Source organism: Rattus norvegicus, chromosome 13 (assembly GCF_036323735.1).
Source record: "Rattus norvegicus strain BN/NHsdMcwi chromosome 13, GRCr8, whole genome shotgun sequence".
NCBI classification, from domain to species: domain Eukaryota; kingdom Metazoa; phylum Chordata; class Mammalia; order Rodentia; family Muridae; genus Rattus; species Rattus norvegicus.
The window spans coordinates 89082554-89096203 of NC_086031.1; the positions used below are offsets into that span (position 1 = coordinate 89082554).

Genomic DNA, 13650 nt, shown 5'->3' on the forward strand with positions numbered 1-13650 from the left:
GGGGCCTCCTCTTGATCTGGATCCCAATTTGGGCCTGTCACCGAACCTCTTTTCCCTTGCTTGGTCTCTTCTCCATTTTTGTCTCTAGTTCTTTTAGACAGGAACAATTCTGAGACAGAGTTTTTGACTGTAGGATGGCAACCCCATCCCTCCACTTGATGTCCTGTCTCTCCACTGGAGGTGGACTCTACAAGTTCCCCCTCCCCCACTGTAGAGCACTTAATCCAAAGTCCCTCCCTTTGAGTCTTGAGAGTCTCTCACCTTTCAAGTCTCCAGTACATTCTAGAGGGTCCCCCCACCTCCTGCCCGCTGAGGTTGCCTGTTTCCCTTCTTTCTACAGGCCCTCGGGGCTTCAGTCCTGTCTCCCCCTTCCCCTAACACCTGATCATGCTCCCCCTTCCCCTCCCTGTTCCCTCTCGCACCCAGGCCCCTCCTCCTCTGTGCCCCCACCAACCTTCCAGGATTGCTTTCTTCTTCTTCCCAAATGGGATTGGGGCATCCTCACTGGGCCCTTCAGCTTGTTAACCTTTTTGAGTTCTGTGGACTGTATCCTGGGTATTCTGTACTATTTTGGCTAATATCCATTTATTGGTAAGTACATTCCATGCACGCCCTCTCGGGTCTGAATTACCTCACTGAGGATGTAATACAACATTTAGCAGGTTTAGTTCATGAGTGATTTCATGATATTTTAAGCCATAGAATACAAATGCAATGTGAGAGGGAAATTGCTAATCTCTCAGAAGCTGTAGTATTTCTTAGCATCAAAAAAAAAAGGTGAAAATTGATTGTTTGAATCATATACCATAGAATCATAACTAAAAAAAATTTTAATTATAAAATTCATATAGCTTTCTCTATGATAAAAACCTGTTCTTCTCTCCTTCCCGTCATTACATGGTTCATATCTAAGACTTTATGCATCTAGGAAATAAACTACTACTGAATCACAGCTTCAGTCCCAAATAAGTAATTGATATGATCATTTAGCTTTTAAATTTTACTCTTTTGGAAAAGAACCCAATTCATTTTTCTCCATACAACTTAATCGGAAAATTTGGTTTCAATTCTACCAATTAGGCTTTGATGCTGAACGAGTTGAACACATTGGGTTGCTGCTTGTTAAGATGTTTTAATAGATACGTTGGAAAGTTTAAAGGATGTTCTTAATCTACCCAGAAATCTGAAACTTTTGGGGTGACAGTCACAAATTAGAATGCAAGTTGTACATTTGTTACAGAGATGCTTCAAATATCCAGATCCTCACTGTCACACTCGACATGTCCCTTAGTGTTTTCTACTCAGTGACATCATCTAACAGGTTAAACCTAGCTGCAAGGGAATCTTTAAGTGTCATTTTCTTCCCATTTCTACAAACAGAGGAAGGAAGCATTTAGTTGGGTGAGCCAATAATTGCACCATTATCTAGAGTGGATTCCACTCAAGAGATTGTTCTAAGCAGGTCAGTCCCAGTGTATGAGAACTGGCTCCAGGATGCTGTGGCGCTGAAGGAGGCAGACAGCTTGAGAATCATGATTTCTTAGATACTTACTCACAGAACTGTGGTCCTCAGAAGCAGCAAAAACAATGAACTCCCTTGAATAGAGTCAGAAGTAAAGTTGTGTATATTGGTGAAGTTAAATGTGGCTTTATCCAAGCAAGAGCACAACTGGTTTATTTCACACTAATATTAATGTCAGGGACATTCCTAGCATTAGAGCCCAGTCATAAAGCTCCACATACGACTCCAATATTCTTCATCTTTTACAGTGTGCTGGGAAACTATAAAGGAAGGCTGATAAGGGTTATGTAAGTATAATCAGGATATTATTACATGGCTGCAGCCATGTCAAAGTGAAATCCTCCAGAAGACTTTGTCTGGTACCAGTTATCTTGTGCAATATGACTCATTTTAACCTCTTGCTAACTGGCTATATAATTAAGAATTTTAAAGTCTTCTAATACTCCCTGTTGCTGCTACTGTAACTCCTACTATCATTAGCGTTGAGTGTGTTTGAGTAGATGGTCTATAAATGTGGTGACATACATATTTATTAGAACTCTAATAGCTGTTAAAGTGTGCAGCCATGATCACAAAATCTTTTTCTTCTCTCACTTTATTTTTCTAGATGTCCAGTGATTTTCTTCTAGTTTTTCTATATTTAAATTGGTGATAAAAATGGGTTAGCTTAGTTAATAGCATTTACGAATTGGGTTTGGTACATCTCTTCTGTAATTTTTTTTTTACTGCATTTCATTCATCAAAAATTTACATTTTCACTTATTTGTTTGTTTATGTGCATGGGGGTACATGAACATCACGTGTACTTGTGGAAAGCAGAAGACAACTGTCAGCAGTAGATTCCCTCCTTCTAGCATGTGGGTTCTAGGGAATCAAGCTCAGATCATTGGATTTGGTAATAACCCAATAGTGTAATGAGTGCCTTTACTTGCTAAGTCATCTCACTGGTTCCTCAAGGAACCCTTTTATAACCATTAATGGAAACAAATAGGAACTCTGATTAATATTTAGAAGCCTCATTTATCCACATGCCAGGAAAGTGGGGATGCTACAATGAGTAATCTGGTATGAAAAGAAAAAGCCGAATGGTCAAGGATTTGTTGAGATGAGTTTCATTGTTAGAGTTTTCTTATGGTTATGTTACTTATGTTTGTTAACATTCTAATTATAGCATGGAGATTGGTACAGTGGTTAAATAGGGAATAAAATAGGATAAATAAAATAGGGACATTTTTCATCATGGACTACTTAGAAAATATATGAAACCAATTGTATATATTAATATTATGGTCTTTTGTATGGATATTGTTGAAAAATTATGATATAGGGGTTTGTGTGTGTGTGTGTGCCTATGTTTATACAAATCATATGTACCCTCCAAATTTGTTCATTTAAAATGTCTGTCTTTATAACATTTGGAGAACCATCAGTGAACACCTTTTGAAATGCTTTGAGCAAAATATTAAAGTTGTAAATGTGATAACAGGATTATGACCTATTCATAATGTGTATGCCCGTGACTTTATGTGTCAATAAGCCATCACTTATCCTTATTGGAGACTCTGATCATTTCTAAAAAAAATAGTGATTGCCTTTAAAATTCTAATGTAACTCCCAGAGACTCTGGGGAATGTCCTAATAGCACCAATTCATAGTCAGAAAGGCAAACATTTATCTTGTAGAATGTTCTTCCCTGTTCTTGGCTACTATTTTAGCTTCATTTCTGTTATTGTGATAAAACATTCTTACCAAAATCAAGTCATCAGGGAAAAATAATATGTCTTATAATTCTGGGTCACAGTCCATCATTAAGGAGAACTCATGGCAGAAACTTGAAGCACTAGTCAGGATGCATCCCCAGTCAAGAGCAGAGCATCCATTCATTTCTCTCTTCCCTGCTAGCTTTCTTTACTCATCTACAGTTCAAGGGCCTTGTGAGGGCGGGTACTTCTATCCCACATCAATGAATGTAACCAGGACAAACACCCACGGACTTGCCCACCGGCTAACCTGATTTAGGGACTTTCTCTTTATGCTCCTTTCCCAGGTGATTCTAGATTGTGATAAGTTGACATTTAAAACTAACCATCAAAGTGGCCTATCCTCAGTGGCACTGTATAAAGGTGAGACAGACAAGGATTTTAGGATCCAATCGGAGTATGTCTGAACCACTTTAAAATCCAAGGGTAGAAAAGAGGGTGCACTCTGAAAGTAAAATCTTCTGTGGCAGAATCTTTCTGGAGGCAATCCAAGTGTTACTTTGTGTAGTTTTCCCGGGTTTTTGTTTGTTTGTTTGTTTGCTTTTTTTTTTTTTTAGATATTTGTATTTTTCCACTATCTTACTAATTGTGACACTCCTTGTCTCTCAGGAAGTTTTCGATGTGAAGTCTGAAGGGCAGGCAACTGTAATTCAACAGCTGGAACAGACCATTGAGGATCTGCGTACAAAAATAGCTGCGCTAGAAAAGCAATATCCATCCCTGGACTTGGAGGGACCCAGACTTGAGAATGGGTTGACAGCCTCAGCAGACGTCAGTCTAGATGCTCTTGGTTTGCATGGGAAGGTTGCACATCCTCCAAGGACTCTTGAGGCAAAATCAATACAGACTTCCCCAACAGAGGAGGATAGAATCCTGACACTGCCACCCCCAAAGGCACCACCAGAGGGTCTCCCAGGGCCCCCTGCAGCTGAAAGTGGAGAGTCAGCCCTTCTAACCTCATCCTCTGGACCTCAGACAAAATTCTGTTCAGAGATTTCTCTGATTGTGTCTCCAAGGAGAATATCAGTACAGCTGGATGCCCAACCAGCCATGCAGAGTACATCACAACTACCGCCACCTCCTTCTCTCCTTGGGGCTGATAGTCAGGGACAGCCCTCCCAACCTTCTCTGCATCCTGAGTTGGAAACCAGCCATGAACATTCTGTTTTCTCCTCCTTTGAAAACAGCTGTAATATCCCACCTGCACCACCTCTGCCTTGTACAGAGTCCTCCAGTTTCATGCCTGGCCTGGGCACAGCAATTCCCCCACCTCCCTGTCTCTCCGACATAACAGTGCCTGCTCTGCCCAGTCCTACAGCCCCAGCCCTACAACTTACCAATCTACAGGGACCACAAATGCTGCCAACCCCTCCACAACCTCCTTCTCTCTCTGGACCAGGAGTACCCCCTCCTCCACCTCCCCCTCCTCTCCCCGGAGTAGGAATACCTCCCCCACCTCCTCTTCCTGGAATGGGAATACCCCCTCCCCCTCCTCTCCCTGGAATGGGAATACCCCCTCCCCCTCCTCTCCCTGGAGTGGAAATACCCCCTCCCCCTCCTCTCCCTGGAGGAGGAATACCTCCCCCACCTCCTCTCCCAGGAGGAGGAATACCTCCCCCACCTCCTCTCCCAGGAGGAGGAATACCCCCTCCTCCTCCTCCTCTTCCTGGAGTGGGAATACCCCCACCCCCTCCACTTCCTGGAGTAGGAATACCTCCTCCCCCTCCTTTACCTGGAGTGGTTATCCCCCCTCCTCCCCCTCCCCCTCCCCCTCCTCTCCCTGGAGTGGGAATACCCCCACCCCCTCCACTTCCTGGAATGGGAATACCTCCTCCCCCTCCTTTACCTGGAGTAGGCATACCCCCTCCTCCTGCTCTACCGGGAGTTGCCATTCCTCCACCTCCTCCTCTACCAGGTATGGGGGTTCCACCTCCAGCCCCACCTCCCCCTGGGGCAGGCATCCCCCCACCCCCACAGTTACCTGGCTCAGGTCTTCCTCTCTCCTCACAAGATGGGAGTAGCACTTTACCAGCTGCACCTCAAGGGTGTGGATTTCTTTTTCCTCCATTGCCAACGGGCTTGTTTGGATTAGGGATGAATCAGGACAGAGTGGCTAGGAAGCAGCCAATAGAGCCTTGCCGACCAATGAAACCTCTCTATTGGACAAGAATTCAACTCCATAGTAAAAGGTAATCCAAAAGCAAGCTAATACCTTCAGTTTCTTTCCACCAGGGGACACTTACTGTAGAACTTCGTGGGGAAGTAAAATTTAATGTATTATAAATACAACTATAAAACCGATTTTTAACATCGGTTTTCCCCGAAGTGATTATTTAACCTTGCAGACTTTTCTCTTGGCAGCATCGAAGGTAGAAAAATATGGCATATTTGCATCTGTGTGAGATTAAATTATATCTATATGTAGTGTTTTGTTTTCAAGATAAAGGGGTCCATTTTTCTTAGCATACATGTTTTTGCCTGTAGTTACAAGTCTTGACTGCCCCATATGCTCAAATGATCTGAAACAAGGCTTGTCCGCAAATGCAGCACAGAAGCAGGCGTATTTGTTGCACAATTAGCTTGCAGTCTTTGCTTTTGCTAATTAAGTCTTTATTATCAACCAATGACAAGAATGTATATTGAATCCATGGGAACACCGACTCTAACTTTCCTGGATGAGCTCTGCACCTTTAAAAGGCACAAACTTGCATTAGGAGTCTGTCTTGATAAAAACACCACACAAAGCCACCTCCAAACTACGTGTATAAAGTACCTTAACTTTGAGAGTGCCCTGGGACTTCTGGGGAAACAAGGCCAAGTCACACAGCCATGGTTGGGAATGACCATTGCCAAGTAACACCTTTTCCACAGTGTGTTCAGGTTGTCTACATGCCATCTTCTCCCCAGTCTCTGAGACTGAGCTGGAAGGCTTGGTCATTAAATACAGGGATAAAGGTGCGAAAAGCACACGCTTTAGATGCCTCTGGCTTTTAAAATTCTATTTTATTATAATTCTTTGATGTATTTCAAAGAAGGGGCATGCATTTAGGAACAGGATTCTGTTGCAATTTTTGTATTGATTTTCTCTTCACTAAAGCTTTTCAGGAGAGGATACGCTATATATTCTGAACCCCCCCATTCTAGACTGTTTTCCTTGTGTGTGACCATTTATATACATTGATGGATCTGGGTGTTTTTTTGGTATTTTTGTATTTAAGATTTGTATCATATATGAGTGTTCTATCTGCATGTACACTTGCATGCCAGCAGAGGGCATTAAATCCCAATATAAATGGGTGTGAGCTACCCTCTGGCTGCTGGGAATTGAATTCAGGACCTCTGAAAGAGCAGACCAGTGGACCCTGTCCCCAGCCCTTGACATATCATTCTAAGCTGTAGTCAAACCCAATCTCTCCAGGTACAGGATATGCTCTCCTTCATTCCTGCACTCTTTATAAATGGCTTTTACTTTTCTTTTAGGGGCACTGCAAATGACAGTGGCCAGGTGGGTGGCAATGCTCAGAGAGAGGGCATTGTCTTAGAAACATTTATCTTTTATAAGGACTTTTATTTATCTTTCTTTGCATGTATGTATGTACAGCACACGTGTGCAGGTGCTCTTGGAGGCTAGAAGAGGCCGTTAGATCTGCTGGTGCTAGAGAGCCAGGTGGTTGTGAGTTGACTGACGTGGGTGCTAGAAACTGGGCTCAGATTATTCTGGAAGAGCAAGAAGAGTGTCTAATTTCTGAGCCATTTCTCAAGCCCTATAATGCATATACACACATACATACATAATACACATGTATATGTGTGTATGCATTAATCCAGCACTTAATTTTTTGAGATTGGATCTTATAACAGAGCTCTGGCTGGACCTAGAACTTACTGTGTAGCCTAAGGTGGCCTTGAACTCACAGTGATAGGATTAAACGTGTTTACCACCTCACCTCGCCTTGGAGACATTTACTTTTCTTTAACCCTCAGTTAATCTATTAGGCTAAGTCAAATCAGGATGTGGGTAATCAAGCCTTCCTTGCTGCTCTAGCCCATGCTGAGAGGCGCTTGCTTTGATGTTTTCATAGGGGTGACTTTATAATGAGGAGTATCAGGAAGTTGTCAGTATTCATGTCTTATTCACATAGATGACATTTTAGCTTTTCATCAAGCTGGTAACACATTCTTTCCTCCTTATGTTCTTTCAGTGCCCCCTCTCTCTTCCTTCTCTGTGTCCTCTTTGTTTTTGATCATCATGATGTAGGACTTTGCCCTTTATTTTTTATTTTTATTAATTTTAGAGATTCCAGCCCTTCGCTTATTTGGGAAAAGATTGAAGAGCCATCCATAGACTGTCATGAATTTGAAGAATTATTTTCTAAAACTGCAGTGAAGGAAAGAAAGAAACCTATTTCTGACACAATTTCAAAGACAAAGGCTAAACAAGTGAGTATTTCTCTGCTTTCTGATTGTAGTGGCCTTCCAACACAGTCTGAACTTTCATTAGGAGAGCAGCCCGAAATGGTTTATGATTGGTGTGTCTCCTTGGACCTTCGACAGATAGCAAGGTAGGGCTGGAAATTTAGAATGTGTTGTTAAGTAAGATTGACCCAGGAAGAACAGGTGAAACTGTCCAGAGATTACACCCTGACTATTTTTCATTGGTACACATTTCCTACTCTCTGCCATTGTTTATTTGTTATTGTTCTTTTCCTTGATTGAGTTCATCTGAGGGTTAATATCCATGGAAAGAGACCAGCAAGGAATATACTTTTGCCATCATCGCTTAAATGGGTGCCATTAAAACCTAGCTACCTCTTTATACTGTACTTGAAAGATCCTTTGATCTAACCTGTGACAGGAATCAGAAAAAGAAAGGAAGCAGGGTGTCTGAAGAAACACATTTCTGAACATTTTGAATGGGTAGATCCATTGGCCTTGGCGATGAAATGACACTCTAAATTTAGTCTCCAGGATGCCGTTCAACAAGATTGGCAACACTTCACAGTAGTGAACTGGAGACATTAGAAATGCAATGGAGAAATACCTGCATTTTATAACTTTGTGTGAGGTGGGAGGCACGACACTGTGGAAGAGGTCAGTCTTAGTGGGAAGAAATGAGGCCATGTCCTAGTACTCCTCTCTCCCAGTCTCCAAACCCGTGACAGCCAATGGAGCCTAGACTTTCTGCATCTGACCAGGAAGTTGCAACAAGGTACATGGAACTGCATTGCTTCTGTTAATATTTCAGAACAGACCACACCTCCACATTGGTCATCAACAAATCCATCCAGGGATGGAGGTGTTAGAACAGGATAGATTAACTCCCACAATCCATAGCAGCAACCTGGATGGACAGACTAGTACTAGGCATTTTGTAAGGATATGAACCTAGACAAATGTTGATCTTTTACTCGATTTCTGAGACTATTATATTGCACTCTAGAAGCTTCTGGTAGGCATCAATCAATACTAGTAAACATGACCTACCTTCAGCTTTACCAATTATCAAAATTATTTAATAAATTAACTGGTTAGTTGATTAAGGGAGAAAGGCTTATAAGTATTCCCGACTATTCTTAATAGAGATTGAAATATAAAAAAGCATTTGTGACAATAATCAGTCCAAGGGGATACTTTTTTTTTCCCCAGAGCTGGGGACCAAACCCAGGGCCTTGCACTTCCTAGGCAAGGGCTCTACCACTGAGCTAAATCCCCAACCCACCAAGGGGATACTAAGGTAATGGAAGGATCCACATTTTCTCTAAGAGAGAGACATAGTTAACGACTCCTCACATGATACAGTTGTATAGAGCACTCTCAGGCTGGGCCTTCTTACCTCTTCTCATCGACCTTTTCATGGCCAGATATAGAAATTTTGTTTCTACAACATCGGGGCAGAAAGGGCAGAATCTGGAGAGAGGTGCACAGGCAAACATTCACTTGACTGTAGGGTGGGAAGTCTCTTCTGTGGGGACTGAATACTCAGCTAAACGAGTCTTTCCCTTTGCATCTCCCAATACCAGAAGCTTCATTAAATGAATTCAGATGAGAAAGATAGCCTGTGTGTTGGCTGGCATTGTAGGACTTCTGTATTTGATATAGTACTCAGTTTTTGGCTTACTGAAGTACAATTTATATCTCCTCAAATCCTCAAATTAAAGTTGTTGGCATGAGATAGCCTCTTTCCATACAAGCACTGCATCTGTGTTTAATACCAGTCCAGCAGGATTACCTCATTCTGTCACCAAGAGGTTTTGTAAACTCCCCCCAACCTCCGCCCCCACCCCCCTTGTGTCCCCTGATGAGCTTTGCAGTGTCAATTTGGCCTAGTATTAGAACTGAGTTCAAGTCTGTTTTTTAGGGAGATAAAAATTCTTTTTCTTTTGTGCTGGAAAATCTGCTGCAAAGAGATATATTATAGGGAGAAAAATAAAACCTAATTTTATTTCATTCGAATGCATTTGGAAGAAAAATGCCTTTCTTCTAATTCCCTGAGAAATTCTGAATTTTGTTTAGGAAAGTATATTCTCAGGGATGTGTTTATGGACATTCTCTTTTATGGAAAACATATCCTAGTGATATGGGCACACATTTTGCTGTCTCATGATCCATTCCCAGGAAAATGAATAGCTTTTAACACCAATGCTTTTATGGAGGTATTTCAAGAAATTGTTAGTATATACAACGGAAAATGGAAGTTCTGCTTTGCTTTAAATATTTAAAAAAAAAATCACAAAAAGATTTTCCTGTGATCTGTCTTCTTACAAAGAAGGTCATGGTGAAAGCGTTGTTGTTTAACAGTGTCCCTGGGGTATTTCCAATGTTGTAGGAGAGATGTTTCCAGTATGATTTTAGAACGTTCCTCTGCTAAGTACACTGCCTTCCGGCATATTGAGAAGGAGGGTGATACTCTGGATAGAACAGTGTTTCTTATGTTGTGTTTCTATATTCTTTTTGTTCCAAAAAAGTCCCTGAAGAGACAACAATTTGTATTTCACTCATGAAACACGTATTCATCTTTATTCTCGCTGCCCTCTTTACTTTTTATTTTGAAGTATTATGCGTCAGGAAGTTAGCAGCAGAGGTGAGAGGACTTGATCAGATGACAGCCTGACAGAGTTGCTAATAGGTAAATGAGCGTGGATGCCTTCGAAACTGCATATTCATCGAACCCAAAAGAATAACAAACCTATCTGTTAAGAAATAGAAGCAAAACTAGAAATAGCTCATTTGGTGTTTGTGTCTGAGCTGCTTAGACTCTGGCCCAGTTTTAAAGAGTATTTTAGAGCTAGGAAGCATTTAGACTGCTTTCTTCCCTTCTGTGTTGGTGGCGATATGAATATAGGCCATGACCCTGTCACCTCATGGTCTTTATCATTGAATAAAGATTAAATTCAGAGTTTGAGATCAGTAACCTGAAAGAATTTTATTCAAAAAGCTTTGGTAATTGAAATAAAGTGTGTCAAACAGAAGCTTCTAGTCAATTGTATGTCCAGTGAAATCAGGAGAATATATCTATTATTTTGGGAAACATGGGAAATAGCTGCTAGACAGCAGTGGACACAGAAACCATAAGTTACATTGGGCCAGCAATTTGCCATGCATCCTTACTACTCTTAGAACTTCTCTTATCTCATTTAACAGCCCCCAACACACACACACACACACACGCACACGCACACGCACACGCACACGCACACGCACACGCACACGCACATACACACACTCATGAGGTGGATAGACATTGGCCCACAGTACAGAGAAGCACTGCATGAGAAAACCTTCCATGATATTCCCAGCTTACTAAGGGCACAACCCAGTTCAATCTCCAGCCATTTTCCTCCAGAGTATTTGTCCTTTACAATTAAATGATAAATATGGTTGTGAAATATCTTCTTTCAATATATATGGAGTCTCAAATGATAAATTTTAAAATAAGTGTTTATTCTTTATGTCAAATATTTAATGAACTGTAATTAGACTTATATAATTGTATTTGGAAGTACTTTTGGAGGAAAAAACCCTTTTTCACACATACGAACAGATTTTGAGAAATTCATAGGCTATGGTGCCATACAATGTGACATTTTCTTAGTTAAATAAAAATGTGTCTGATTGATGGCTGCCGTAGATACATAAACTTCTGTAAGCAGAACCAAGAAAGGTGATTTGTGGCATTTGATTAATGAAGAGTGGCAGACAGCCACTGTGGTTATGGTTAGATGGTGTGTTTTTTATTTACCCAACAACACCTAAATAGCCTCTGTCTGGTTTGCCTGCAGCAGGTAGTGTCTAGTCCTAGGCAGAGTGTAAGGGAACGTGCTGCCCACGATGTAAGTGTGCACACAGAGGGCAGACTCTGTGCTAAAGAAATCTGTGTGATTTTTCTACACATCGGGTGATACGTGAATGACCACTTATTATGACAAAACTTACCAAAGATTTCTTCTCTTTGTCTTACTGAAATGTTCTTCCCAGGGTTAGGGGGGGAAACTATTTAGGAAGGTTAAATATATTCTTTATAAGATATATTTCAGCCTTTGGAAAAGGTGGTTAGAGAAAAAATAAGCAGGAAAAAAAATTGGCTTATGGTAAGGAGAGACAGTGAGTGAATTTGTTAAAATTCACATTTAGTACAGTTGTGCTAAGGGCTTAGGTAGTTGGTGTTCTACTATGTCCAGGCGTCGTGCATTGCCTCCTAAACTGAGATTTTCATTTAAGAATGACATAGTAACAATGGGCAAAGAACCCCTGCACCCGCTGACCCATGGGGGAGTGCCTATCACAGAACCTCTGGGCACTGCCGCCCCAAATGGCAGTTGCCTTTAAAATGTTACTTCCTGTGGCATGGGGAATTTGGCAGATGTGTGTACTTTGTTTCTGAGCTGCCTAACACTAATATAACTATGAAAAGTATAGAAAAGGGCATTTATTTAGTGTGTGTGTGTGTGTGTGTGTGTGTGTGTGTGTGTGTGTGTGTGTGTGTGTGTAGTCTATGCTTTGAGTGTGTCTAAGTTCCACAGAAGCAAGAAGAGGGTCCCTGATCCCTTGGGGCAATTGGGAGTGACCCAAAGAGGGTGCCGAGAACTGATCTCTGGTCCTTTGCAAAAGCGGCAGGCAGTCCTGGCTGCTCAGCCATTGCTCCAGACTGTGTCCTTTATAACGTTTAACATGTGGTTTTAATATTCTACGTTCCAGCTGCAGGCCTTAGAATGTATTTACATAGGAAACCACATCAAAATACAAAGCTATAATTAGACAAACATAGGTTTCGTGGAATCTGGATTTGTTTTAGATGTTGAAAGATTTATTATTTTTTTTGAATATGCTGTTCCTATAGCTATGTGTACAGCATACCCAATCAATTCAACAGATTAAACAATAATAACTCTAGCTTTTGTTTTCTTTAGGCCGAAAAATGTTTATATACTTCTAAGCAAATGGCTAAAATGAGAAATCAGCAGTGTAATAAAAAAGAAAGCACAATTAGCTAATGATCGTTAACCTTGCTACATTTTACATTGGGTAAATTCCATTTGATAATAATGCACCTTACTTATATAGCCTTTAATCATGCTCAAGGATAATTCTTTTGGTTTATAACCACAGTAGTGTATATGGTATTATTACTGTGGCAGACTAGATATATAACAGAAAGACATTGAATTTTAATGGCTAGTATATTATTTTTATCCTTACAGAGCAGCCATAAGGATTAAAAAGAGAGTATACAATACAGCCTTCAGGCTAGGTTTTTGTGGCAGGTGATGAGAAATTTCTTTTTTTCCTCCACCGATTTAGAGGGCAGTAGCTGTTGCAGAAAACACAAGGCTAGGATCTGTGCTTAGTCTCACTGGTGAACTTGTCTGCTAATAGTTGACAGTATAAATTTCCCAATTGCATCTTTTTGAACTTTGACCTGAAGAGAGCAGAGTCTCTCCTTTTATCAGGAAGTACAGCAGAGGGAAATAATATATACATCAATCAGAGAGGTGGCTCACCTCTGTGAACCCAGCGCTTGGAGGTAGCTGCAGGAGGAGCTGGGATTTTAGGTATCTTTAGCTACCTAGGAAGCTTGAGACCAGCCTGAACTACAGCAGACATTTCAGAAATCATGTGCAACAGCTGTAACTCTCAAAATGCTAGAGAGGGCGCAGAGGTTTCTACAGACCGTTCCTAAGTCATGTCCTAAACTTGGGTCTATCTTCAGGGTACCTGGAACATACTGAAGTCGCTAAGCACTGTGGGTGGTCAGGAGGCGAACGGAGTGTGCGTCTCGCAGGGATAAAGGCTGCATGGATGAGATGGAAACTGAAGTGGGCCTTGAAGAATTTATTTAGTTTAGATAGGCAGAGAGGATTAAGGGACGAC

General features: G+C 41.3%; 1 protein-coding gene across 1 annotated transcript in view; it reads left to right on the forward strand.

Annotated features, from left to right (window-relative positions):
* The window catches only part of Fmn2 (formin 2), a 316927-nt gene that overhangs the window by 95691 nt on the left and 207586 nt on the right, over nucleotides 1–13650 (forward strand). The window contains exons 5-6 of the mRNA NM_001427798.1: nucleotides 3892–5471; nucleotides 7578–7722. Of these exons, the coding sequence (NP_001414727.1) occupies nucleotides 3892–5471; nucleotides 7578–7722 (1725 nt within the window). The remainder of the gene's footprint in view (nucleotides 1–3891; nucleotides 5472–7577; nucleotides 7723–13650) is intronic.